We start from the raw sequence: 27,980 nt of genomic DNA, 5'->3' as shown, positions 1-27,980 counted from the left end.
AAGTGTGCAGATTATAATGGCATTATCATTACACAAAGCTTGTGATTGTTACAAAAGGAAAAGCTAACCTCAGCGTGAGCCACAGTCTAACCATTCCCACTTTCTCAAAACAAGTCCTTAATCATCATAAACTGACAAATTAATACATGTGAGAGTAGATTTTAACAATCTTTATTAAATCCCCATTAACTAGAATCAAAGCAACTGTGCCCTTAAGCCACTTACATTACCTTATCTCCTATTATAGCCTATAATCCACTAATCAAGGAGGCAGGAAGTGCCAGTGACATCCATCTCTAGTACATATTCAGCAAGACCAAGACTGACACCCTGTTAAGATATTCAGTAATTCCCCTAGGCGGTGATGGTAATCGTCTTTTCCCCAGATATTCCTTTGACTTGGTTAGAGGTCAGTTTGGCTACAATTTTTTTCTCTCCTGTTTTATTTGGAGCACATATTATTTGGGATTTAATGATCCTACCAGGCATTATGTCCCTAAGAAGAAGAGGGAAAAAAGACAGTTACTAACACAATGCTATATGTATTCATTCCTTTCTAACGGTTTCTTTGCGAATGAAATATAGCTTTCGTAGTCAACATAGAGCTGATATTTCCCGCAGCCTGAATGTAAAGTAAAACAAAAATTCTAATGGGGGTGGTGGGTGGGGAATGAATTAATGAGCCAATTGGTGGTTAGGGACTAGATCCACAAAGGGACTTAGGCACCTAAAGTGGCTGTTAGGCACTAAAGGACAACATTCAGGGACCGCTAGGGTGACCAGATGCCCTGATTTTATAGGGACAGTCCCGATTTTTGGGTCTTTTTCTTATATAGGCTCCTATTACCCCCCACCCCGTCCCGATTTTTCACACTTGCTGTCTGGTCACCCTAGGCACCGCTGAGCTCTACCTAACACTAGAGCCTAAATTTCTGCAGGTACGCATGCACAAAACTGCCTAACTCCTGGTGCCCCAACCTGCTCAGCACCCTCCTTCACACCTAGGTCCCAGCAGGATTCTCAGAATAGGCATTTCCCCACCTATCTTGCCTTCAGTGACTGATCCATTAGGTGTTCCTAGAGTATGTCTAAATCCTTACAATGGACTGCTGGGGCGAACAGATGGGGAATTTTGCAGACTGGGGCATATCACTTTCCCTGTGACTAGAGCACTTACCTGGGATGTGGGAGGCCTGTTTTCAAATTCCCACTCTGCCTGATTTGGAGCAGGGACTTGAACTTAGGTTTCCCATGTCTTAGCCTAGTGGTCAGGGTACTCACCTATCAGCTATAATGGGCTATGGGTCTCTCTCTTTCTGGGTTTTGGCTGCAAGGCCACAGGCTACCTAAGCAGCTGACCTGGCGTAGGCACCTAACTCCAGGAGAAGATGCGCCCTCCGGCCTGGACTTAAGCGCTGAGCACCCTGAGAGGGGTGGGACTTAGCCTCAGCGTTTCCTACTTGCTCACTTAGATAGCTCTCCACTCAGTGTGCTGGCTTCTGTGAATCCCCTTCTTAGGCACCTAACCCTCCTCATGCATTGTATGCTGGGAGCCTGGGTGCCTAACTCGGGGCTGTGGACTCCATCAGGCAACAGGCTGCCTTGAAGTCCGGCACGCCAACACCTAAGTGTCCTGTGTATTTAGCCCTAGGTTTCTTTTCACTGTCTCCAGGGATGGGGCTTCCTCCACTTTCCTTGGTAGACCATCCCACCCTCTTATAAGGCTAAAGTCATTGAAAGGAAAAGGCAAAGAAAGTCAATTCTTTAGCTGTATATGTTGAATAAACCAAGGTTAGATGGGCTGCTACACAGAGACATATACTGTGTGGCATTGCACCTGCTTGCATCAGGTCTGACTAGGGACAATAGACTTTATAAAGGCAATGGGACATATTATTGGATGTACCTAATTGCTTTTAAAAAGTGTACAAATTTCTACAGACAGCAGAAGTTGTACATTAATCTAATGCAAAGTACCACAATTATCTTAAGTGTAATCTCACCCTTGATCAATCGTTTCCATTTTAAAAATGCCCAGTCCTTCTACATGCAATTTGCATTTTTCCAAGGGAATAGACAAGGTATTTTTGAAGATAAAGGAGCAGGTAAAATCTTCATTAATCTTTGCAGTTTCTGGCATCTGCAAAATAAAGAAGGATTACAGAGGCACAGATTAGGTGCATCCTCTTATTAAAAAGCAGAATAGAAGGTGTTTATGGCAGATTGCATTAAAAGAGAGACTGACCATGAGAAAGTCATGCCTTAGTCAAAAAGACAATCAGCTGAGGTCAGAGAGTTAACCGAAACCAGAGATGTTAGTCATCTGGTCCATTTCCCTGCCAAGACAGAGTTGTTTTCCACATAGATTCTCCAGGGCTTTGTACGCTCCAATTTTAAATGACTCAAATAATGTAGTTTTCACCACTTTCCTTGGGAGTCTACCATCTAATAGATTTCATTGACAGGAAATAGACTTTAATATTCAACCCAACATTTAATTTGCTCAGTTTCATTCCATGCCCCTTCATTATTGCTGCATGTGCTTCTCCCACTCCTCAGTGTTTATATACATGTAGCTGATTCTCATGACCATCCTACCTGTCATTCAGACAAAATAGTCTGCTCTTTTAATTTTTCCTCTGAGGTCATTCTCTCCGGTTATTCTATTTATTTGGCCTCTGAATTCTTTCCAATTTGTTAACATCTTTTTTGGGAATATGGAGCTCAGAGATAGAAATGGGCCCAAACCAAACCTCCCAGTTTGAACACCCCCAGACTTTGGAATCTCAGGCCTGGTTTACCCTAGGGACTTACATTGGTATAGCTACCTCTCTCAGGGCTGTGAAAAATCCATATCCCTATGAGACATAGCTATACTGCCCTAACCCCTAGTGTAGACAGTGCTAGGTTGATGGAAGAGGCTATTGCCTCTCAGGAAAGGGGATTATCTATAGGTCGTGTCTACGCCGAAGACTTAGCGTGGCACAGCTGCGCCACTGTAGTGTTTCAAGTATAGACATACCCTGAAGCTAGATTTTCATTTTATGATTACCCTCCATCTTGATAATGGCCAAACCAGAACTCAGAGTCTAAACAGCCCTGGGCTGGAGGGTTTGTCTAGGCTGCAGTCCCAGGTCCAGATTTTGAAGGCCTGTGGACTCTTGGCTCATCTCTACCTAGAAATAATCATAGCATTCTTGGTGTGGTCTCACCAGTCCTGGGCAGAGTGAGACTATCACCTCCCTTTTGTCTGAGGTGAAGCCTCTGTGATTCTAGCCTATATTTGGTGTTACTTTATATGCCCTAGAGAACCAAAGCACTGGCTGCCCTTTTTTTTTTTTTTTTGCATTTCAAACTTCCATCTAATTTGTGGTCCTATATAATCCTAAAATAGTTTTTTTCCCCCCATTACTGCTTTCCAATTAAGTTCTGGGGCCTTGAAATTCAGTCTATCCTGGATTGCATTTTCTGCCCTGCAGGGTTAATTCCCTTGAATAGCATCAAAATCCTGTTTAAAAAAATCCCTTCCTTCATGTAGATCAGGTGAAATATTAGGGCTCTGGGACTATTTACCCTTTATCAGATAGCTATATTTTGGATAACTATTCCCTGGTTCTATCAGTTTGCATTTTATCAGGATGTAAATACCTATTGTATTTCCTGTCCCTACTTCAAACATCTCTCTATCAAGGTGTATTATTTCTAACATCATCATCTTCTCTTTTTTTTTTTTTTTTTTTTTTTGCTGTACTTGTCTTGTGCTGCACTGATGGACTAGGGGAGAAAGAGGGCTGATATAGCCCCTTACTTTCATGCAAGCACAGGGTAGGATCTAGGATCTCTCCCTAAGACGTGAGATTGCTAAGGGAGGAGGATGTCCATCTACAGTGCTGACTTGTGTATTTTAGGAGTCCACAGGCCAGTGAGGATGTAAGCTGCAGTCAGCACACGTAGCTGTTCCTTTTCACAGGTGCATTAAAACATTCTCTTCCCTCACAATCCTCAGGCCCACCAGTGTAATACCACCCTGGCCAGCAGCATTAACTACAGAGAGAGATGTGTCTCCCAGAATCCTGGCTCGCCTTTGTAGCACAAGCCAGAGAAGGATTTGGCCTTTAGTCTACAATAACATTGAGTGAATATGTTATTTGGATCATTAATAGGAATGCTGAATGAAATCTTGCCTAGCCCTGATCCCTACGGCACCCACTGGCCTACCTTGGTACATATCTGTTTGTCAGTAGCCTCTGAGGCAGTTTTCAATGGACATGAATGTACACAGAGTTATACCAACTGGAACTCATCTTTCAGCCAGGATTTTGTGAGGGACTGTGCCAAGGGATTTAAAGTCCATCTTTATGACATCTTTAAAATGCCACAGCAGTGCCCAGTCAAACACTGCAGCCACCTTTGTAACAAGAGGAGCTGAAAGTCAGGCTCCTCACTCTGGTATTTAGCCCTATAACAAGAGGCCTGGTTTTCAAAACAGCTGAGCTCCCAGCAGCTCTCCCATCATAGGAGCGTTGAGTGCTCAGCACATTTGAAAATCAAGCCACTTATTTGGGTATCTAAATATAGATGGAGGAGCACAGTTTCAGGTTCCAATTTTTGAAAATCTTGGCTGCGATGTTAGGTTGAGGTAGTTCGGGGCACCTACTTTTATCTGGAAGCAGGGCTCCATGTCCTTATTTTGGAAAATATCCAGATGCTCAGTTCTCACTAGCCTTTCTAGTCACAATTCTAGCTCACTTCTTTACCTAGCCATCCATCCATAGGCATTTGTATAACACCCATCACCAGGGTATCTATGCACAGCTTCATCCGTCATTTAAATTCTTACCTCCATCTTGAGAGGGGGATATTGGAATGTTAGTGTTAGCTCATCAGTGAGCTTTTCATTAGTTTCCTGAATCTCAGCAATAATATTGACTTTGATGAGAAGTTCATCCTCCACAGATGTTATAGTCTTCATATAAGCATCAGCTGCTATATTCAGAGGGAGCTGAATAACTGGACAAACAACAGGGGAAAAAAAGATGTTAATGCAGCATATTCTGTACACAACAGAAGGCTGAAGCAGAAAGTCAGTTGATCTTCATGAAAATGTTTGGTGATATCTATTCTACATAGACTGGATGTGCTGCACAGCTTTAATTATGGACCAATAAATGGTGACTGTTTTGCTTCTCGTTTAACGTGGTTCCAACTGGGGATGTAAATAATGGTTAACAAAAGTAACCGTGTAACTGGGGAACTATGGGTGTGGGGGGTGCTGCAGAATCCCCACGTTTTACATGGGGCTCCACTGCCAGCCCCTGCTGCGGGGGATCCCGGCTGCCGGCCCTCACCGCTGGCCCCAGTGCCCGGGGACTCCGCTGCCCACCCCCGCGCCCAGGGTTTCTCCTGGCTGCCGCCCCCGGGGCAGCAACGGAGTCCTGGGCTCAGGCAGCAGAGGAGTTTAATCATTAACCGAAACAGATAAGACTGATGCTTATCCATTAACTGGTTAAACTTTTACATCCCTAGTTCCAATATGGGCAGAAGGTGAATTATCTGCAGAGGCTGTGGGCTGAAACTCACAGAAAAGGGTGGGGCTGCTGTTACTAAGCAAGCCATGGTTAGGACTGAGGAATGGAACTCCAAAGAAAGTCCCACCCAGGCCTCCGCACAGTAATGATGGGGCCTATATGTGTAAGAACCAGGGACATGAAGACCCTCTGGGAGAAAAGTTCAAGTGAACAATATCTGATTGACAAGGGAAGATTCTGTCCCATATGTAACTCTCTTGGCAGCAGCGCTCAGCACTTATTAGTTATAGTGTGTTTCCTTGATTCAGAAGTAGTTTGATAGGATGGATTGTAAAGTGCCTACGTGCATTTGGACGTATGAAATGCATAGATGCATTTGGGATACTTCCACTTCTTTGCCAGAGGCACAGGACATAAGGTATTGATTGTGATTATGTAAATTCTCTCCTCTTCTTAACTTCGCATTTTATTCCTAATTTTCTGGAAAACTTCCTTAGTGCTTGTGAAAAGCACCCAGACTTGACTTGCAGGAGACTGAATTCTATCTAGCCACAAAATCTCCATCCAACTAATCTTCTTTATATTTCCTGTCCTCGCCTTTAAAGTGCCAACCTATGTAGCAGACCTCCACCCCCCCAAATGGTAGAGCTAGTGTCCTATCACATACATTCTGTGTATTCAGATGGCCATTTGATATATGTAATAACACTCATGAATCCCCAGAATTTAATGTATTTTAGCCTGAATGACTATTCCTCTGAAGACTCTTACTACAAGTGCATTATTTGCTGTTAATTATTTGTCATTCATTAGTCTCCTGTTTTAAAAAATTTCAGTCATCTAGTCAGGGATTGGAAATACTCTCACGTGACCCCCAGTGACACACAATGAATAACAGTTATGGGGCAGCCCATCGTCTGAAATTAGTTTGTGTAAACTATTCTGCAAATAACAGCCAAGAATGAATACATTTGCAGAAGCCCTGAATCAGTTCATCAACAATTTAGAAACAGAAACAACACAAATGGGTTTAAATTCACAATCCCCAACTATCTCACCACCAATAATCCAACCAATTTTAGCTGCCAAAATCTGCAAATTGGTGTGTTGGTTTTAGTGCTGTTGACACTCATCCACTGGAAACTGGACTGAAGTTAGCAAACTTATTTCACTCAGGCAACCAAAAGGCCATCAAATTAAATGCAAATGTTTCAGATTATAAACTCTTTGGGAATGTCTCTCTTTGTTCTGTGTTTGTACAGAACCTAGCATAATGGGGTTCTGATCCTTGACTGGGGCTCCTACGCACTACCACAGAAGAAATAAATAATGATAATGATCATTATATAGACTCCCCTGCACAAATCCCTCTTTGCTATGCCATAAGCATCGTCAGACCACAGGTCATACACCTGTGTTGATTCACAGTCATTCCACACTAGCTCTCTTGAAGACACATTGCAGTATCATAAGAGAAGGCACATGGGATAGGACAGATTCATGGACCCACCAGGTTTGCCTTTGGTCTGGACAGTCTGTTTGATGGATCCAAGATTGGCCTCTACTTTCCCGGTGTAGGACTGCAGTTGGCAAGAGGCAACGAGATTGATCGTGCATGCACCAGCAGAACTGTTTTGTACCATGATGTTCAGATTAATGGGATTGCCCAGCCATAAAACTTTTTCGCCCTCTACGTCCAGTTGGATCCCAGCCTGGAGGGGTGGAAGAGGAGTTGTGCTCTCACAAACTGCCAAATTTGAAGAGTTCAGATAGGAGCAAGCCTTTTCCACAGCTTTCCTTTCCTCTGGAGAGCCTGAATACCAGGAAAAGGAAAAGCAAAGCTGAAGTCATAATAAATAATGTGAACTGTAGTTTCCTCAATCTGGTCCAATTTTTCTGTTTATCCTTCTGCTAAAATATAGACAGCATAGCAAGACATGCTTCCCAGCACTGAGCACTGCATGTTTAAACTAGTCTACATATCTCTCCGGATTTTACTCTACCATAGGATCTAAACAGTAGGTGAACACACCAGGCCAGATTTTCAGAAGTGACCAGTAATTTTGTGGGTTGTCAATTTGAGACACTTCAGAGGACCCTGATCTTTAGAAGGCAGGTGCTCAGCACTTCCTGAAAATCAGTCTCTCAAGTTGGGCACCCAAACCACACTACTCTTTTTTGAAAACTTAGGCCACCAGGTATACACAACTCAAGGGTGAAGGAGGATGACTGGGAGTCAATATCAATATATGTGGTGGCCAAAAACTACACTAAAAGTGTTCCATAGAACTTTGTACATACAGAATGGAGCGTGAAGCAGGTTCAGAGATCCCAGGCTTCTGTTCACAAGAATGGGCTAGCACAAAGACCTAAGACTGCAAGAGCTGAGGAGAAGTAATCTTATCTAAAATATCTATATTGGAAGACTGGTGAGAAGAAGGATCAAATGCAGAGTCTAACTTAAATGCCTTTCTGCAATGTTCCTCTGATTTCCCAATTTGGCTGTTCCTCAAATGAGATGTTTTAATAGTCACATTGCTTAACATAGCAAGTTTTGGGTATGTGGTAAGGGGGGCGGGGGAAGGAGCTGTTTCTTGAAATATGATATAATTTGTTGATAGAAGAAGATAAGAAATGGAGCAGTTTTGGATCAAGCAGAACTGCTGAATCTATTGGGCCTACTTCTCTTGTTAATAGCATGCTTGCTACAACCTCTTACTAGAAAACAGCCAGCAGGTGTCACTGCGGACACAAAGATACTCATACGCGAATTTTCCTGAGTCCCTCGCTGTTTCTGAATGTATTTTGCTGAGTAGTACACTTTAAATGTGCATTACTAAAGCAGCCGATCGGATTTCCACACTGATAAAGCATGTGACTACTCTGGTGTCTGCAGAAAACCATATGACCAGCAGTCTCATCTTATCTTCTACAGGATGCTGGAAAGATCTCAGCTGGTCACCTTCTGGGAATTTGTACTGTGTCGTAATGTCTTCCCTTCTGTTCTTCCCAACAGCTTTGGTGCTGATGCTCTTCCCAATGGCCTTGGTCTCCTCACGCAGTTTGACAAGTTTCTGTTTGCCATTCACGTTCTTCACTTGCCAGAAGACCCTGTCGGCATTCACTTCAGCAAACACAAACTTGGAGTCGTACAGCAAATAGACTTCTCCACTTCTGATGGCTTTTAGTGGACAAGGGCCGCACTGGTAAACACCTAAAGAGTATGTTGAATGTTACTTGCTTTTCACATGTATTAAGTGAGGCTCCATTTTCCTCAATCACCACATACACATAATATCCCTGACCTCCCACAGCAGTGGCCCACCCCCCATGGTAACGGAACCTGGCAATAAATACTCCTCCACACTAGTTCCGAGCCCAAAACTTTTTCGCTCCTTTAAGTAGCAGATTTTTTACATGATGAAATGTGACTTGTATCAAAGGTGCAAAGCTCAGAGTGGCCTGTAAGAACTTCTATATATTTTACTCTCTTGAAGAAACACAGAATGAGAAAGAGACAGTCTTGTGATTCAGGGAATTGGTCTCTGGAACCCTGGGTTCAACTCCCCGTCGTGCCATTGATCTGCTGTGTGATCTTGGGTAAGGCCCTTTAACCCTCTGTACCCCAGTTCCCCATCTGTAATATAGGATACTACTACCCTATTTGACAATACTTCCTGTCATTGACAGATGTATAGAACGAGGGCCAGTAATACCTTCCCAGGGAAACCCTACAGAAAGGGCAACATTACATGGGAAACCTGAGAAGCTGCAATTTGTGGTTTCTGACTCACTGTCCGGTTGGGGAGAGGAAATCATGGTCCTCCTGTTGTGAAGCCTTTGCAGAAATCCCATGGCTCAGAAGGTATTGGGACCTTGATGCTACTCCCTGGGCCTCCTGGCTAGCAGCACAGCACCTGCCTCCTCCTCTACTATAAACCGTTCCCCAAAAGAAAGCAGTGTGAGAATGTTATGATTAACTGCCATGGAGTTTGCAAGAACACCAGGTAGAGAAACTGTTCCATGACGATGCAATCTCTGTCCACCTTCCTGAAGCCTATGAAGCCCTAACCACATGGGGTTTCCCTCCATAGGTTCAAAGGAGTGACACCCTTCCCTCAGCTGTTTTAGGATTAAAGGAGTGGGATTTCTCTTCCTTTCAGCCCATTCGCAATGCAGAGTGGGGATGGAAAAGGGATTGTGGGTCAGATAAGGCCCCTGAAGTATGGGCTACTGGACTGAGACTCAGGAGTCCTGAATTCTATTCCCAGCTTTGCCACTGACCTGCTGGGTGACCTTGGACAAAGCACAGCTCTGTGCCTCAGTTTCCCTATATGTAAAACAGGGATAATGATACTGACTTCCTTTGTAAATCAGTTGAAATCTACTGATGAAAAGCACGATATAAGTGTTTTATTGTTATTTGAAATCTGATTGTTGATTTTTTAAGGAACTTATTTTTTCTCAAGACACTGGGAACAATTCCCCATAAGAACCATTCAGGTTCAGTGCACTAAGGGCCTTGTCCCAGTTTAAACTTCCTATTATTCATTACACTCTGTCCCCTTCCCTCACTTTGCAGTCCCCTAGTGCTTCGTTAGATGCCATCTCCCTCCAGCCTCCTCCTTACTCTGGAGTAGGAGAGATCTGATAAATAATCCCACTCTTTGTCTGTTCACTGTTGGTAGCCCTGGTTGCCATCCCCAGCCCAGCTGATGCTGCTAGGAATCCTACCACATTCTCCCCTATGAAACCAGCTGCAGACATGCAATTTCTAAGCAGGTTTTACAAAGCAGCAAAAGATTTCCGAAGCCCAATATCACGGCGCTTCCTGAGCACCTCCAATTCCCATTGACTATAACGAGAGTTGACAGGGCTTAGCACCACGCAGCACTGCAGGATCAGGCCCTTTGTATCTAGCTGCATGTGCTGGAGTTCAGCATATTTCAGTTTGCAATGATATTTCTAGGCCTTCTTTATTTCAGCTCTTCTGACTCCTGCTACAATTATACAGTTGCTGACTACTCTGTTCCCAAACCCGAAATGGCAAGGGACAGCATATTAAATAGCATCGGTAACAGGGGCTAATTACAGGCCAACCCTTTGAAACCTGCTTTATCGGTAGGATCTAGAGATGCATACTGATGGATGTTGGAAACTGACCCAAAAAGGTACAGGTTGAAAAAAGTGTGTCAACAGAATTTACTGTAAAATAAAAAGAGTGCTTTGCCTTTCTATAGTGCTTGTAATCTGAGGACATCAAAATGCTTTGCTAACATTAATCAATTAGTCTTCACAACACTCTTTTAGGCAGGTAACTATCATCTCCTGTTCAATAATGGGTAAACTGAGGCCCAGAGAGGCAAAATGACTTGCCCAAGGTCACCCAGTAAATCAGGGCAGAGATGAGAACAGAACCCAGATCAGGAGCCCATGCTCCAACCCCTTAAACCATTTTCATTTCCTAGTGCCATCAAAGGTTTGATTTTCTGCTTGCAAAAATGCCATAACATTTATATCCACGGCACCAGCAGTGAGGCCAAAGGATTTTCATTTAAGAGGTCAGAGCATAGGGCTGGGAACCAGGAGATCTAACTTCTATTCTCAGCTCTACCCCTGTGTGAACCTGGGCAACTCACTTCACTCAGGTTTGACATGAATTGGATTAGTCAAGTGCTTAAAGTGTTTAAGTGCTTTGCTGAAAAATTTTCCTTGTAGAATATCCCCTCCTGCCTCCCAAATCACAATAGAGTCTCTTTGTTTGTAAATCTTACCTTGACTTATCTCCTGTGGGGTGGCATCAACTGCCTGCCAACCATCAAAACCCTGGGGCAAGTCTGGCCTTTTCATCCACACATCATTCCACACGTGAAAATTCCTACATGCAATTAGGTTGCAAAGTTAAAAACAAAATTATTTGCACCCTGCAATTTAACATGCATGTTCAGCCTCATGGACCCAAAGAGCTGAGTGATCATATTGATCCCCCAGAGGAAGAAGTGGGCTCAGTTTTGTACACTGACTCATTTTTACAGCAGATATACTTTTTTAAAGAATGGGGGGAGGAAATCTGTATTTTCCATGCATCACGTCCTTTGCACGTTGTGAGAAGAGAGCTGTAAACCACTGCAGCAGTCTTACCTCTTTCTGTCTTTAATTGTCTGATTGGGTCAGATTGTGATCTCCTTACTCACACTGACTGGTAGTTTACACTGCAGCTTTACCACTGGGGGCAACAGGGCCGGCGCAACCCATTAGGCGACGTAGGCGGTCGCCTAGGGCGCTACAATTTGGGGGGCGGCGACTGCGGCGGTATTTCAGCGGCGGGACCTTCCGCCGCCTCTGTGGGGGGCGGCATTTCGGGGTGGGACCTTCCGCCTAGGGCGGCAGAAAAGCTGGCGGCGCTCCTGGGTGGCAATGAGACTAGTTGGGGAGCCACGTGCTACTCAGCCTGAACAAGGGGGCCACAGTCTGGCCCTTTATTTGGAGAGAGGGAACAGGGACATGCACCTGTGCAGAGTGAGACCCTCGTCCAAAGCCTGCTGGCTTTGGTTAATGGGAATCTTACTATTGACGTCAATAGGCTTTGGATCGGGCCCAGAATGAAGCTGGGCTCCTAAACATGACCTGCCTCACTCACTATAAATCAGCTAGGCTTTTGATGCACACACAGCACCATCCACCTTTGCTCAGACCATTATGTGATCGTTGCTAAAAAGACCCTTAATGTTATTTTTAAAAATGTACGACCTGATCCAATGTCCACTGTAGGCCATAAAAGTCTTCCATTGAGTTAAAAGAGCACTGGATTAGGCCCTTACTGCTCATGGGCAAAGTATGATTTTCAAAGGCTCATGTGGCCAAGTCAACCCCAAATTGCATCAGGTCACTTGGAAACACTTCTCTGGTCCAAGGGTTGTTTCCATGACACATGTCAAGCACCAACCATGTAGTGGGGGCAAAAGACATATCTGGCTTCAAGACTAAGCTTGATAAGTTTATGGAGGGGATGGTATGATGGGATAGCCTAATTTTGGCAATTAATTGATCTTTGATTATTAGCAGGTAAATATGCCCAATGGTCTGGGATGGGATGTTAGATGAGGTGGGATCTGAGTTACTACAGAGAATTCTTTCCTGGGTGCTGGCTGGTGAGTCTTGCCCACATGCTCAGGGTTTAGCTGATCGCCATATTTGGGGTCAGGAAGGAATTTTCCTCCAGGGCAGATTGGCAGAAGCCCTGGGGGGGTTTCGCCTTCCTCTGCAGCGTGGGGCATGGGTCACTTGCTGGAGGAGTATCTGCACCTTGAGGTCTTTAAACCACGATCTGAGGACTTCAATAACTCAGATATAGGTTAGGGGTTTGTTACAGGAGTGCGTGGGTGAGATTCTGTGGCCTGCGTTGTGCAGGAGGTCAGACTAGATGATCATAATGGTCCCTTCTGACCTTAAAGTCTATGAGACACTAGAACTAAGTAATACGTAAGTTTTTTTTTCATTTTCTTCACCCACAAAGATGGCTGAAACACTTTTCCATGTGGTTTGCAGGAAAATTCACCTTCAGAAAGAGACCAAGCATGCAAAATTTCAGCCGGATAGGACAGAAAGATATGAGCAGGTCAAAACAAGAGCTTAGAATGGAACAGTTTGGGAATCCTTAACTACAGCTGCAGCTAAAGCTATAACACAAACCCTGCTCGAGCCCAAACTGTCTATTCCTCTCAGATGCAGGTCTAACAGGGAAATGCCTATAGAAAATATTCAAGCTACCTCTTATTGTTCAGCTGCAAACTCAAAATAATAGAGAAGTCCTAAAAGAAAAACCTCCTGGTGCTTAGAAATACCAATGAAAGTTCTACAGGAAAGCTTCAGGAGTACAGGAATTATCTAGCATTCTTTAGAGTTACCAGACAGAGTCTGATGTCATGTCATTCAGTTTTTCGCCTTTTTCATTCAGGTAGATGTCAACTTTCAGATTTTCCTCAGTATCATGAGCCGAGGCGAAGTTAGTCACACTTCTGGCTGGAATCCCCAGGCAGCGCATGGCTGAAATATAGATGAACGAAACCTCACTGGGAAAAGCTGTTTGGAAAGTTCCCCACCACCAGCTGCACTGTGTGGAGGAATCTCTCCCCAGTGTTTGGTGTATCAGGAAAGATGGATGGTACCGTATTTTACCTGTAGTAAGAAGTCCAGAGAAAACCCAGCACTGACCAAAGCAGATGGGTTTTTTTGTTTTGTAGTATTTCTGCAAAATTGGAGCACTTCCTGTCCAGGCCACGGGGGAGGTTCCGCCAGTATAGGTTCCTGACCAGTTCCCAAAAAGGACTCCTGAGTCATCATTGGAATTAACCTCAGACACAGAGAACAGAGAAAACAAAGTCAGGCAAGAGACTCAGTGGAACTCAGACTTGTCACGGAGATCTCTTCTGTGCCTGCACTTCCTCTGGGCACAGGGCACCCACTGCCACTGTAACTATGACAGTTAGCAAGGCTGTCTTGCTATCATTAGCTGGCTTCCCTCAGCCAGCTGCCCATGTTCTTCCTGTAAGGCTCAGACATCCAGAGGGGAGGTGTAACTGCTGCTCAGAGGAGCTGTAACTCAGCATGCATTTTGCATCATAAGTTCTTCTAGTGCACTGAATGGGGAACATACCATGTACAACAGCTGTTCTCCTGATTCTTGCCCTGCAGAGAGTACAACTTCAGCATAGCAGCCAAGCATCAGAAAGGACTGGCTAGATAATGTGTGGATGCTACATTGCAGCTACCTTTTCCCTCTGCCAGTTTCTTCAGACCCTCCTCCATGTGAGTTATAAGCAAAATCCATTTCAAATTAGGCCTGTAATGGTTTTCTAAATGCCAGGGGCGCAGAAGAGATTGAGACAGACAAACAGGAGGAAGAGGGGTTGGGACAAACTGATTTGTAGCAGCAAAACAAAAAGAAATGAGTCAATGGCAAGTCACTTCTCAGAGAGACTCACCAAGGCAGACATGGCTCTCGACACAATCACAGGATCTTTTCTAACTTTTTGCTTGAGTTTACTTTTGTCCAGGAGATACATACAGGAGTCCAAGACGTCTTCCTCAAACTGTTTTGGAGAGAAAAAAAAAGGCCCATTTACTTGCTGCTCCAAATGCAAACTGCCTGATTCTGACAAGTCTATTTGAGTTTTCTTACAGCAACTAATCGATATGACTCAGATTAACCTCCAAACCTTATTATGTCAAATGAATTTAGTGTTCATGAAAGGTACTGGATTGACTTCCATGGAGACTGAAGTTCACCAGTTATCTACAGAACAGGGCCCCAGAACTGTCATACCTCTGTCTTAGGCTGAAATGGAAGGACCTCCTCTGGGTGGGGGGGCAAGCATAGACCAGTCTCCATGCATTAATATATAGGACCTTATCCAGCAATCCTTACTCATGTGAGTAGTCTTTAGTTACATTAATAGTCTCACCGAAGTCAGTGGAACTACTCATGTGAGTAACAAAAGCTTGTGAGAGTAAAAGGTAGAATGAATAAATCTATATATTGCCACCTAACCGTAGAGAGACAAGGTGGGGGAGGCAATATCTTTTATTGGACCAACTTCTGTAAATGAGAGAGACATGCATACACAGAGCTCTTCTTCAGTCCTCTGAGACCTTTCTCCCTCGCGGGGTCTCAGAACCCAGGCTCCAACCTGAACGTAAACGTTTACACTACAATTTTATAGCTGCTGCAGCCAAAGCCCCACAAGCCTGAGTCAGCTGATCTGAGCCAGCCACAGCCATGCAGTCCATCTTTTATTGCAGTGCAGACATACCTCTTACTTTGTTTTGTTTATTTATTTATTACTTGTGTGAACAGAGAATTCAAGAAATATGCCAGAGAGCACTAGAGGCTAAAGCTCTCTATCTATAGCACACATACAGATTTCCTCCACTTCTCTGCTAATGGTATCTCACAGCTGCCTTGGCGAGTGACCTTTATGAGTTACAGGGTAGTTCACCCACCGTGCTCATTCAGTCACTGGTCAACCAGTATAGTGTGTAAATTACATGATGAGGTCTTTAGACCATTTGGGCCCAGTTCTCCCCTTTCTTACACTGATGTAACAGAGTGGAGAATCAGGTCTTTTATTTCTTAACACTTTCTGAATATCATTATCACACTAATAACAACCACTTTTTAAATCAAATCTATCGTTTAGGGTTTTATACTGTCTCCAATCACGGTAATATCTGAGTGCCTACCATGTTAAATCAACAGCAATAGCAAAGTCCCTAGTGGACTTCATGGAGTCTCTGGCATGTCTCCCTTTTCGAGGTAAAAACCTCTGCTTGGACTAGGGTTTTTGCTTTCTATCTTTTAGATTTCATTAATTTACCTTTTAAAACCATGTCTTGGGGGACTGTGGCTTGGTATTGGGGGGGTTGAGTAGAAGGGGTGTCCGTGCCGTGTCATGCATACGGTGGGGAGGCCTTTTTGAAGAATAAGGTTTCACAAAGTTTCCTAAAGATGGTTAGACTCTGGATTTGCCTGAGATCCTCTGGAAGTTGGCTCCATAGCCACCTCCCCTCTACCAAGAATGCTTTAATCATGTGTGTTACTTTAAGCATGTGAGTATTCGCATTGAAATGAATAAGAGTACTCATGACCTCTGAGATATGTGCTTACGTAGCTCCTTGAACTGGGGTCTCAATGAAAGGTCACATTTGTTGGAATAGCACCTGCTTATGTTGAGAGAGAGAGAGCGAGTACATGTGATCATGCCCATATTATTACTGTCTTTTACCTGTCCAAAATTCCAGGGTCTTCCAACTATATTTTGTATTGATCCAACATAGATGTAGCCTGTGTCACTGAGAACGTACTCCAATCTTTCAGTATCATTAGGCATGAAAACTGTGTCAGCTGAAGAAAACACATGAACATGTTACTTGATTTTCATGCACTTTGTAGAAAACTTTTCAAAGGCTGAACAAGTCTTTTCTGTTCTTGAAACATAAAGCTAGTGAAGCTTAGAGTTAGTAGCACTGGTTCCAGAAGAATGATTAAACAGCGTTCAGATTTAAGTCCTGAACTTTCTTCCGTCCCTGGAAAAATAACCATGTTCTCTATGAAACGGTAGAAAACGTATTTATTTTTAACACCTACTCGTTCGCAATGAACTGGAGGGTGAACCCCTTTTTCCCATTGATGAGCCACTACTCAGAGAAACGGTGCCATTGGCTTAAATGAGACCATTAGTGTGAATAATGAAGCACCAATGGGAGTAAGGGATTCACAGTCACAGTCAGGCCCAGTATCGGTGCTAAATATTATTGGCTGACATTCCATGGCTTGCAGAATTAGGCGTCAGTGTTTTAAAGAGAAGAGGAGCAAGAAACTGAGAATAAAGAGGGAAAGTCTCATCATCTCCTATAGCAGTCATTGTAACCATGTCACGAGGCCATTTCTATTACCTTCACACCAAGGGTTGAACAACACGTAGACAACTTTGTTTCCAGGGTTATAAATGTGAGGCCCAGTTTTCACACTCAGAAAGTATTTTCCAACAGCTGCATCTGCCGGACTGGTCACAGCTACCAGGCACTAAGCAAAGCACAAGGCAGGTGATTATCCACCACATTGCCCCCTCTTCAATGTGAACAAGTGTGGTACAAGTAACACTCTCCGATCTTACAGCAACGAATCTAGTCAAGCCTGTGGCGCGTGCTGAAGGGAGAAATGGAGGGGATGAGGACGAGGCAGCTGTCAGAAATATAGTGATAGAGCGATGAATTAAACGGGACGGTGTTTCTCCTATAAAGCTAGTGAGCAGGCAGCAGAAGCCAATCTCAGAGCTCTGAGTACTCTCCCATGTCTCCCAATTAACTCCCCTTCCCATATTGCAGTGACTCTTTCCCTGGCACAGAAAAGGGCACAGCTTCCCTTGAAGCCTGCTGACTCCGTTCCACCTTGCATCCATCTGCCTCAAAGGGGGCCTTAGGGAGTGACACAGGTGTTCTCGCTCTCCCCAAAGCTGAGTGTAGTCCCTGCTTCCACAGCGCCCTCAGGCCCTGGCATACCCAGAGCACCCACTCTGCCAATGCAGCACTGAATGGTCCTTTCATTTGCCACTTGAATGAATTATGTGTACAAGTGATAGGTCTACCTCCTTCCCACTGGTGTTAGAGATGTTGGCACACCAGCGCCGGGAGTCCTGCCCAGACCTCAGGTTCATCGACAACAGGGTCTCGTTGGATTCCATTGGATTCTCACCTAGAAATAGATCAATACAAAATACAGAGGAGGTGTGAATCAGCATGTGATAAGATGACAAGGTCTAATGGTTAGACCAGGTGTATGGTAGTCAGGACTACAAAGTTCTATTTCCTATTCTCATGCTTTGATCTATAATCTAGCTACCAGCCAAGGTCTGGAAGAAATTAAGTCTCCACCATGATGGTGTAGTATAAAATTGGCCTGGTGCATCCAAACCTTCACCCTTTTCTGTAGCAGCATTGGCTAGTGTTGAGACTGGATACCATACACGTCTGGTCGGGCTAGTGTACCCCAGTATGGCAACTCCTGCATTGCTAGACATACCTCTGAGAGCTAAAGGGTTGTGTTCTTACCGACACTGAGCTGCACCACCACTTTGTCATTGTCTTTCAGCTCCCGGTCAAAGGTCAGCTTTAACTGAAACACCTGCCCTCGTCTCACAATCAGACTGGTGTTCTCATGATATTCCTCAGTGTGATGAAGACAGGCATTTTGCTTTTGGAGCAAATCAACTGCAAGGGTCTTCAGGCTGCTGGCTGGAAACAGTGAGCAAGGAGGGAGAAAGAGAAACGGTTTGATGTTAAAACACTCCAGTGGGGGGGGAATTCCAGTTGCTTTTACTGTTTATTTTGTTAAATAACGAAAACAACTGAGTGCAGTTTCTATTCTTAGTGGGGTGGGACCCAACTCCCAAGCCCATCTACGTGTGTTTGATGACTAAGTGCAAACAGCCTTTAAAGAGATTTAGGACCGACTCACGTTAGGACCCCAAACAATCATCCTGCCTCCAAACTCCCCCCACCTCAGTGTTAACTAGTCAATAACATCGTGCAAGGGAGGGTGAAAGTGACTAGAAATAACAGTGAAACAGAACAGGCTCTGATTACCCAGTGCCCAAACTGAACGAAATGTACGAAATACAAATAAATTAGATTCTTAAAATTCCTTCAGTTTTCTTAAGTTCAGATGTCACTGGCAGCAAAGTATAACCAAGCCATAGACACAAAGGGCCCCATTCATCTCTACACCCAACCAGCACTAGGCACAGGGCCCAAAACGGGAGGGCAAAGGTGACTTTATGCCACTTTTTCCTTACCCAATCTGGGTGCCAATGTAGGGCTGCTCTCCCTTGGGCCTGGCTGCCAAAGGCCCCAAGGAGTCATCGAGGCAGGTGGGAACTGCCAGAGCACAGAAGCACTCCACTCATGTCTCCGTTCCCTCAGGAATAGCCCCCAACGTGTCTCCTGTTTGGGGACCTGCTATCGTAGCTGGCATTGAACAATCTGTGCTGATGCTATGCCACATGGGGCGCTTCCCTTATCTCAAGGGCATTCCTCAGAACAGCCAGTGTAACGGGACTGCAGCACAGGGATGACATAACCAGCATCTAAACAGCCAACATGCAGCATCAGGAGTAGTACCCAGAACCTTCATTTCCAAAAACACCGGCCTCTACCACACAAATTAAGCTTGTGCTGCTCCTTCAGCTCTGCTTGTAGAGGTCTTCATTTTTGCACCTGTAGGAGCTAAGCGTTCATACCCTGTGGCGAGGGGTACGGGATGGTTGGAACAATAGATAGCTAGATTCTAGTCTGATGCCAAATGTGTTCAGTTTAGTTGGCAATTGTGTTGTTTGTACCAGTTGCTCCTCTGGCACAATGGAACTCTACAACGAGGGTAAAGTTCATCTGTGGGGGACAGAACTTTCTCAAGGGCTGGCCCAGGACTGTGGAATGAACTCCTATAGGAACTAAAGTATCAGGAGGTAGCCGTGTTAGTCTGTATCCACAAAAACAACAAGGAGTCTAACATTTATTTGGGCATAAGCTTTCATGGGTAAAAAACCCACTTCTTCAGATGCATGGAGTATCTGAAGAAGTGAGGTTTTTTACCCACGAAAGCTTATGCCCAAATAAATCTGTTAGTCTTTAAAGTGCCACCGGACTCCTTGTTGTTTTTATATGAACTAAAGACCATCCCAAACCTCACCACTGTGCACTCCGAGTGCAAGACACATTTCTTTGACTTTACCTTCTTTCATTTACACATAGAACAACATGCATGTGTATAGATATTAATAAACAAATAAACAAAAACACTCCCTGGTACACACTTCCCCTCCTGGGGTGAGGGTGATAAAACAAACATGAGACAGATGTTAGCTACATTGTTTAATGTGCTACCAGAGGGTGCTCAGATATAGTGATGATGAGCATGATATAAGAACCTATATAGAAGAGAGTAGCTTATCTGCATTGCTCTCCAAAACATTCGGATACTGGGTTTCTGCAATGCGCTTCCCTCCTGCTCCTTCTAAATACAATAAAAAATTAGTTGTTCAGGATTTTTTGTGATAACTGAAAACAGAACCGAGCAGAGCAAGGGGATTGCCAACTTTTGCCACGGCTGCTCATGCACACCCTACTTCTCGGGGGCTGAGAGCACTGTCAGCTCTATACAATGTGCCTTGCGTAACCATTTTCTTGGTCAACAAAAGCTTGGATTACATCCTTGTCACTTACGGGGACGTTGCCATGGTTTGGAAACTCAACTTTACTGCTCTAGAGTTTAGTCTTCTGTGCTACCAGCTGACATGAGCTAGGCAGGTGCTGAGCTGCGTCTCCTGCTTATTGCATGACAACTGCATCCTGACAACAAATTTTGGACTGGATATTAAACCTCATGCTTCAGGGCTTCAGCCAATCTCTAGCTATTAGACAGCAGTGAGAGACCTGTGGGGGGAGCAGCTTACTCCACACCTGCCTACTGTGGAGTTCTTATACCTTCCTCTGCACCAGCTGGTATTGGACACTCTCAGATACTATGGACTAGATGGATCTTGAATCTTATCCAGTCTGGCAATTCCTGTGTTCCTAATGCTTCATTGATACCTCATTCGCTCCCTCACCCCACATCAATTTGTCTCATTCATCTGTTGTGCCAGCTCATAACCTAGACTATGAATTCTTTGGGGTGTGGATTATCTTTTCACTGCATGTCTACACAGCACCTAGTACAATGGGGTTTTGCTCTTTGAGCAGCACCTGTATGTGCTACAGCAATACCAATCATCGTTGTCTGTGTTAAAATAAATCATACCAGCATCAAGCTCATCTTTGAGACTCCTGGGGAAGTTTGTTCTTCCTGTTGCTCTCCAATAAGTACCATAGTGAAATATCACAAACAAAATAAGACTGATTACATTTTAGGCATAGACGCCTCATTATTAGCCCTTTAAAATAGATTTCTGAAGCTCTTCGGAAGGGATCTCCTCAGTGGACCGTCAGTATGGTTTTATCGCAGGTGACGAATGCTGTAATCACTTCAGTTTATATATGAGGAAAGTACTCATGTCCAGGCCTGTTCAGAAAGTCCTAAAAGGTCTGCACTGGCATTTAACTAGCACAGCGCAGCTTCAAGGATCCGTCCTCTTTGGGTTTTACTTCTAAGGGTATTCTCCTTAGAGCAAGGATTGTCTCTGGGTCTGTATGTTGTACAGACCTGAGCACATCATTTGTGTTTACCAACTAATAATTAATAGGAATAGCAGGTGTCTCTTTGAAGCCATATTTGGACCGCTAAGATTTAGAGTTTTAGGGTCCAGTCCTGCCAGGTGCAGCGTATCCTTAGTTCCTAATGAATTAGACTGTGCTGATGTCATTGGGAGCTCAGAGCAATGGGAAATAGCATCCCACAGGACACTGCAGAAGGCACTCAGCACCATGCAGGACCGGGCCCTTGTAAACTACAGTATTACCACTAGTAAATCTCATTTGGGAATCTGTGCTCATGACCAATTGAAAAACATTTCACTCAGGAACACCCTGACCGATCAAGAAACAAAAGGAGCATTAGAGCGACGAAACGTTACTCAGCTAAATGTATTGTCAGACTAGAGTGGGGGCAGTGTTTAAACTTTAGGGGTGATATCCCTAAAGTCAAGGGGAGTTTTGCTCTTGACTTTAATGGGGCCAGGATTTCACCCTAGTAGCATTATTCCGGTTTACGTCTAGTAAAACAATCAACCATACAGATGCCACATTCTAAAAAACTCCTCCTGATGGTTATTGCTCTATTACTGAAACAACTCAGGGGCCCCAATTCTTCCCTCCACTGAGGCAGCTTTGTGACACTCACCCAGAGCAAAGCAGCCTGAAAGCCACTTTCATCATAGTGGCCCCTACACCACCTCCTACTCTGCAGTGAGTGCAGGGAGTTTGGGCAGGCCATCCTTGCACCACAGCAGTCTCCTGCTTTCCTAACAGCTTTCTGGGGCCTTTGGCAGTCAATGTAACTTAGAGCAGCTTTCAGGCTGCTCTTAATTTATTCCAGTGCCCAGGTAGGGGTAAAGGAGCACCTTTGTACTCCACCCTTTCAGCAGCATGAGTGCCCCTTAGCTGCAGCGGAGGCTCAAAGTTATGGTATCAAGTCAAATCCACTATGCTACCCGAGGCAAAAAAAAAAAAAAAAAAATCGCAGAGGTCTGGCAATGGCAGAACAAAGCTAACACAGTCATATTTAAAATGACTATTCTTGGGGCACTCCTACCTTGGTTTCCTGGTGTTTGATTGCAAAAGTGTGACAGCACAAGCCAAGGAGTGCCAGGCTAAAGCTTAGGTAACTTTCTATTTAAGTGCCCCTAATGCTGTTTTTATTTACACTCTAAGCTTCCAGTAAATACTCATTTATAAGTACTGTGTAAATCTTGGTTGCTTATGACTACGGCAGACATAACTTGTGGCTGTGACATGCGTGTGTAGAAGATCCAGGAATTTAAAAGGGTCTCATGACAGCAGAAAAAGAACAGAGTCAAAGGCCAGGGGGGTATTTCAAAGAGAAAAGATCCTGTAGGATGGCTGGACAGATGTAGCTACATTAACTGCACCATGGGAAGCAAGAAACAGTCACAATATCTAAGAACTAAACCCAGTGTCCAGCCAGTACCTATTGTATTAGCTGTACTACATTAGATGCTAACACAGTTAGGGCTTGACTCATCTGGATCAGACCAACAGCTGCATGAGGAAACATTTGATAATTTCCCAAACATTATTTGACAGCTTAAATGGACCCCAGCATGCACTCTCAAGCTCCTTAGTGTGACAAGTTAGACCTACAATGACTATATCAGAGGGTTAGAGAAAAATATTTGTGCCTATTTTCCCATTTTGTTTACTTTGTGTTTTTGCAGCTCTGTGTAAAATCAGTTTCACTATTTCCCCTGCGAAGTAAGAGCTTCACGGCAAAGTTAAATCGAGTTATAACTCATGTGGTGTCTAACTCCAGTACTGTCCATACACAATATCCCTTAATTTGAGCGTGGTGGTATTTTCAATTTGAGTTGGCTGGCCTGTCTGGTGGAAGAGGCTGCAGCTTGAGTCAGTACAACTCATCAGCTGCTAACACAATCACTCCGTGCAGCGCAACTGAGATTTCGCAATGTGGCTGCTCTCACTCAAGCTAGGCTAACTTGAGAGGAGTTAACTTGGGTGGAGATAACTTGAGTTAACGGCAGTGAAGATACAGCCTTAATTAGCTATGCAGAGTCCTCTGTAGTTTGTCTCTTTCAAACAGCAATAAGGGAGAGAAAAACATTTTTAAATATAGGAAAATATACCTGTAAAATGAGAAAAACTGGCAGAGTCTCAAGTGCAAGTTTAATGGCTGAAATGACTTTTATTTTGGTTTTTTTTAAGTTGTCTAGATTTCAAATGGACAAGCAAACAAACAGGTGCACAAACACTCATTTGCATGTGCAAAAGGATTAATTGCATGTGCAAATGGCTACTTGTATGTCATTGTGTGTGCATGTATACTTACACATCTGACAAGAGAAAAATTGCTCTCAAAATTACCTTTTTATTTATTTTTCAAGCAAAATACCCAATTTTGATAATTTGGTCACAAAGGTGGATTAAATAGAAGTCACAATCAAAAATTATTTATAGAACATAGTGAATTATTTATAGGATAGTTTTACATCATATTTCCTGAAGTTCATTGGGATATTATTAGTTTGCAGTTACCAGAGGTTTTTTAACTTCATCATTATAATAATCTTTTAAGTCTGTGTTTTCCTACCTTATGTATGTTCTTTATGTATTTTTTGATTAACTGAATTGACTCAGTTTGTGCATACATAGCATACCTGAGAGCTAGATTTATCTCTCAGTGTATTTTTGCCTGGTAAATGTTTTAATAATAGGCATAATAATTACCTAACAATTAATAATAATTATAAGCAGAGCTGGTTACACAACTTACAGTTAAGGTTTTTCAACACTTCCCATTCTGACACCTTGTTTATGGTTGCTTATAATTTTCCCAACTTTAAACCATCCAGGTTGAAAGTTCCCATGCTAAGTGTCTGCCTTATGCTGAATTCTTTTGGAAAATCTTAAATCTTTTTTGCATCCTTAATTTTGGCATTTGCTAACTTCTGAGTGCTTGACTTTCCAACGTTCTAGTAAGATAGTTTTTTAATATAACATGTATGGAGAAAAACGGTAAAGAGAAAAAGGAGAGAGAGTATATAGAAATACTGTCTGCATATTAAAGCCTTGACATGGTTCTATCCTGTGTGTGCGCATCTGCTAGTTAGTTAAATAGATAGAAATATACATTTTTTTCTTAGCTTTTCATTATTTTGTTCAAGGCAGCTGCAAACAGTTCCAAACACTGGGTGCGATTGTCCCTTCATGTGACAAAAGACACAGAAAGGGTTTTTTGGTTGAAAATCTCCATGAGATTTCCCTTGTGGAGGTTCCCCCAAATTAGTCTCTCAGCCTAGCAGTGCACTACCTTGTTTGGGTAAGGTAGTACAACACCATAAGCAAGGAGAAGGCTCAGATATATATGGTGGAGTGGGGTGGGGTGGGTATGGTCTAAAGAAGAGAAGGCGCAGGGGAGACATGATAAGTTTTCACATATGAAAACGGTTATTATAAACAGGACCGTGATCAATTGTTCTCCATGTCCACTGAGGGCAGGACAAGAAGTAACCGGCTTAGTTTGCAGCAAGGAATATTGAGGCTAGATATTAGGAAACGCTTTCTAACTATACGCACCAGAACTGGTTACTAAGGGAGATTGTGGAATTTCCATCCTTGGAGGTTTTTAAGAACAGGTTGGATAAACACGTCTCAGGGATGGTCTAGGTTTAGTTAGTCCTGCCTCAGCATGGGGGGGGGGTGGACTAGTCACCCCGAGAGGTCCCTTCCAGTCCTACATTTCTATGACTCCATGGAGGCAGTTGAACCCACCTTCCATGAACAAGGGAGGAGAGCCTCATGTGCAGGGGCCCCTCCATACACAGACTGGGATCATGGTCTGGCTCACTGTTAGGCCTAGCATTTTAATGCTTACAGCTCCTAAATCTAGTAATTACAGAATTAATTTAAAAATGGGGGTGGTAGAGGGCGTGTGTTTGTCTTCAGTGGTAGTAAGGATTACTCAGGAGAGCTCCTGGGTTGTGGAATTGAGCCTTTAAGCTTTGGTAGGATGGTTTAGAGTCAGGCCAGGTGACAAATTACAATTTGGACTGTAGAATTTACTACCCTGATTTAACAGCAATCATTTACCACTAGGACGGGGACCTGTGTGCAAACATCTTCTCGCAGCCAAGCTCAAAGCAGCAGAGATGAAAGAGTCCCTAAGAACTTCCCACCGAAGCCTGCCCATGGCATGGGGATCTCTAGCACAACTTGAACTCTGTTAGGTGATGATTTACCTCAGGATCTGTATTTTGTAAGGCAGCCCAGTTTCTTACATAACAAGCGGCACAAAGGGCCATTGTACTGTAAACAGTCCAGTGACAAGCTATTCATCATTGCACTGGACTTATCAACAAGGAAAAGGGGATATAAAACATATGCACCCACCTGCATTTCTATCTGTTCGTTGAAGTTTCAGGAGAGAAGCTGAAGCAGAAGAAAGAATTTGTATACTTGGGAAGTACACTTAGGGCCATTAGAGGGAGTTCTGGAGAACTGAAAAGAAGAACCCACTGGGCATGGGCAGCAGTGAAAGAAATGGCAGGAGTGCTGTGGGACCAGCAATTCAGTAACAAACCGAAATGAAAAGTGCATGCTGGGTGTATTTGTCCCTGCCTGCTCTATGGTTTGGAAATGGTCAGTCCTACAGAGATGGAAGAAGAGAAGATACATAGATAGTAATAGAAAATAATACATTGAGGATGGCAGGCAAGCAGCTGGTTGACAGAGTGCGCATGGAAGAAATTAGGGGGAAGATGAACTTGGGACTCTCTCTGGTAGGCTTCAGAGCACATGTTTGGACACATAATACGAATGGGAGAAGACCAACCAGCACAGAAAGCACGGGAGGAAGAGGACAGAAAGAACGGCATGGAAGACTGAGGGGATATGATGGAAAGATTCTGTCAAGAAAAGCCTGAAGAGAAAAGGGCTGGAATTCCAAGACCTATGAACCCGGGCCACAGACCAGAAAGACTGGCAAAGAATCCAGGTCCCCTCCGATCCTGTGTAAACAGGAAAAGGAGTGGAGAAGAAGTGTATTTAACTTTAGCTTAACTTCTGTACCTGGAAAGATAATGGAGCAAATAATTAAGCAATCAATTTGCAAATACCTAGAAGATAATAAGGTGATAAATAACGGTCAGCATGGATTTGTCAAAAACAAATCGTGTCAAAGCAACCTGATAGCTTTCTTTGACAGGGTAACAAGCCTTGTAGATGGGGGGAAGAAGTAGATGTGGTATATCTTGACTTTAGTAAGCCTTTTGATACTGTCTCGCATGACCTTCTCATAAACAAACTAGAGAAATACAACTTAGATGGACCTACTATAAGGTGGGTGCATAACTGGTTGGAAAATCATTCCCAGAGAGTAGTTATCAGTAGTTCACAGTCATGCTAGAAGGGCATAATGAGTGGGGTCCCACAGGGATCAGTTCTGTTCAATATCTTCATCAATGATTTAGATAATGGCATAGAGAGTACAGTACACTTACAAAGTTTGTGGATGATACCAAGCTGGGAGGGGTTGCAAGTGCTTTGGAGGATAGGATTAAACATCAAAATGATCTGGACAAACTGGAGAAATGGTCTGAAGTAAATAGGATGAAATTCAATAAGGACAAATGCAAAGTACTCCACTTAGGAAGGAACAATCAGTTGCACACATACAAAATGGGAAATGACTGCCTAGGAAGGAGTACTGTGGAAAGGGATCTGGGGGTCATAGTGGATCACAATCTAAATATGAGTCAACAGTGTAATGCTGTTGCAAAACAAACAAACAAACAAAACCCCCCCCCCACATCATTCTGGGCTGTATTAGCAGGAACGTTGTAAGCAAGACACGAGAAATAATTCTTCTGCTCTACTCCACGCTGATTAGCCCTCAACTGGAGTATTGTGTCCAGTTCTGGGTGCCACATTTCAGGAAAGATGTGGACAAATTGGAGAAAGTCCAGAGAAGAGCAATAAAAATGATTAAAGATCTAGAAAACATGACCTATGAGGGAAGATTGAAAAAATTGGGTTTGTTTAGTCTGGAGAAGAGAAGACTGAGAGGGGACATGCTAACAGTTTTCAAGTACATAAAAGGTTGTTACAAGGAGGAGAGAGAAACATTTTTGTTTTTAACCCCTGAGGATAGGACAAGAAGCAATGGGCTTAAATTGCAGCAAGGGCGGCTTAGGTTGGACATTAGGAAAAATTTCCTGTCAGGTGGTTAAGCACTGGAATAAATTACCTAGGAAGGTTGTGGAATCTCCATATCTGGAGATATTTAAGGTTGGACAAACACCTGTCAGGGATGGTCTAGATAATACTTAGTCCTGCCTTGAGCGCAGGGGACTGGACTAGATGACCTCTCGAGGTCCCTTCCAATCTATGATTCTATATAGCAAGCTCAGACTCTTCTCAGCACTTCATCAGCTTATGCTCCCTTCCCTCTGTAATGAAGATGTGTTGCCAAACACAATGACTAGATAGTTTACCAATAGTTTCTGGAGCTGAAGCCAATGGAAAGAGTGCTATTTACTTCAATGGGCTTCAGATCAGGTTCTTAGTGGAGGAGCTTGCCAAAAAGCAACTCCTGTGCATACACTGGTCTTACATCTTACAAAGTTTTAAAACTCACCAGCTGTCTTACTCATGATCCTTTCTGATCTTGTGTCCTGAAGTACTGGCAAAGCCTATCGTCACTTCTGC

The 27,980-nt window shown here is 43.6% G+C and overlaps 1 protein-coding gene across 1 annotated transcript; it reads right to left on the bottom strand.

Annotated features, from left to right (window-relative positions):
• Positions 1–101: 101 nt before the first annotated feature.
• LOC113405162 (protein-glutamine gamma-glutamyltransferase 4) lies at positions 102–27,980 on the bottom strand. The gene is made up of 14 exons (XM_026646084.2): positions 27,910–27,980; positions 18,138–18,320; positions 17,675–17,781; positions 16,983–17,112; positions 16,313–16,431; positions 14,513–14,620; positions 13,707–13,881; positions 13,436–13,574; positions 11,303–11,406; positions 8,491–8,742; positions 7,039–7,341; positions 4,841–5,010; positions 2,004–2,140; positions 102–496 (listed from the first exon to the last, which is right to left on the bottom strand). Exons 1-14 carry the CDS (start codon positions 27,923–27,925, stop codon positions 355–357), a joined length of 2,085 nt encoding a protein of 694 aa, XP_026501869.1. The 5' UTR covers positions 27,926–27,980; the 3' UTR covers positions 102–354.

Source organism: Terrapene carolina, unplaced genomic scaffold, assembly GCF_002925995.2.
Source record: "Terrapene carolina triunguis isolate 2854851 unplaced genomic scaffold, T_m_triunguis-2.0 Scaffold34029, whole genome shotgun sequence".
Lineage (NCBI taxonomy): Eukaryota > Metazoa > Chordata > Testudines > Emydidae > Terrapene > Terrapene triunguis.
The sequence above is the reverse complement of the archived record's forward strand: the minus strand, read 5'-3'. Positions and strand labels throughout refer to the sequence as shown.

Excerpts from the sequence above, each read along its gene's own strand:
- LOC113405162 (XM_026646084.2), bottom strand. Across the intron at positions 17,113-17,674 it reads CTAACACCAGTGGGAAGGAG|TGCCTGGTAGCTGTGACCAG; the intron begins GTAGACCTATCA and ends TGCTTTGCTTAG. Across the intron at positions 497-2,003 it reads ATGGAAACGATTGATCAAGG|GGACATAATGCCTGGTAGGA; the intron begins GTGAGATTACAC and ends TCTTCTTCTTAG.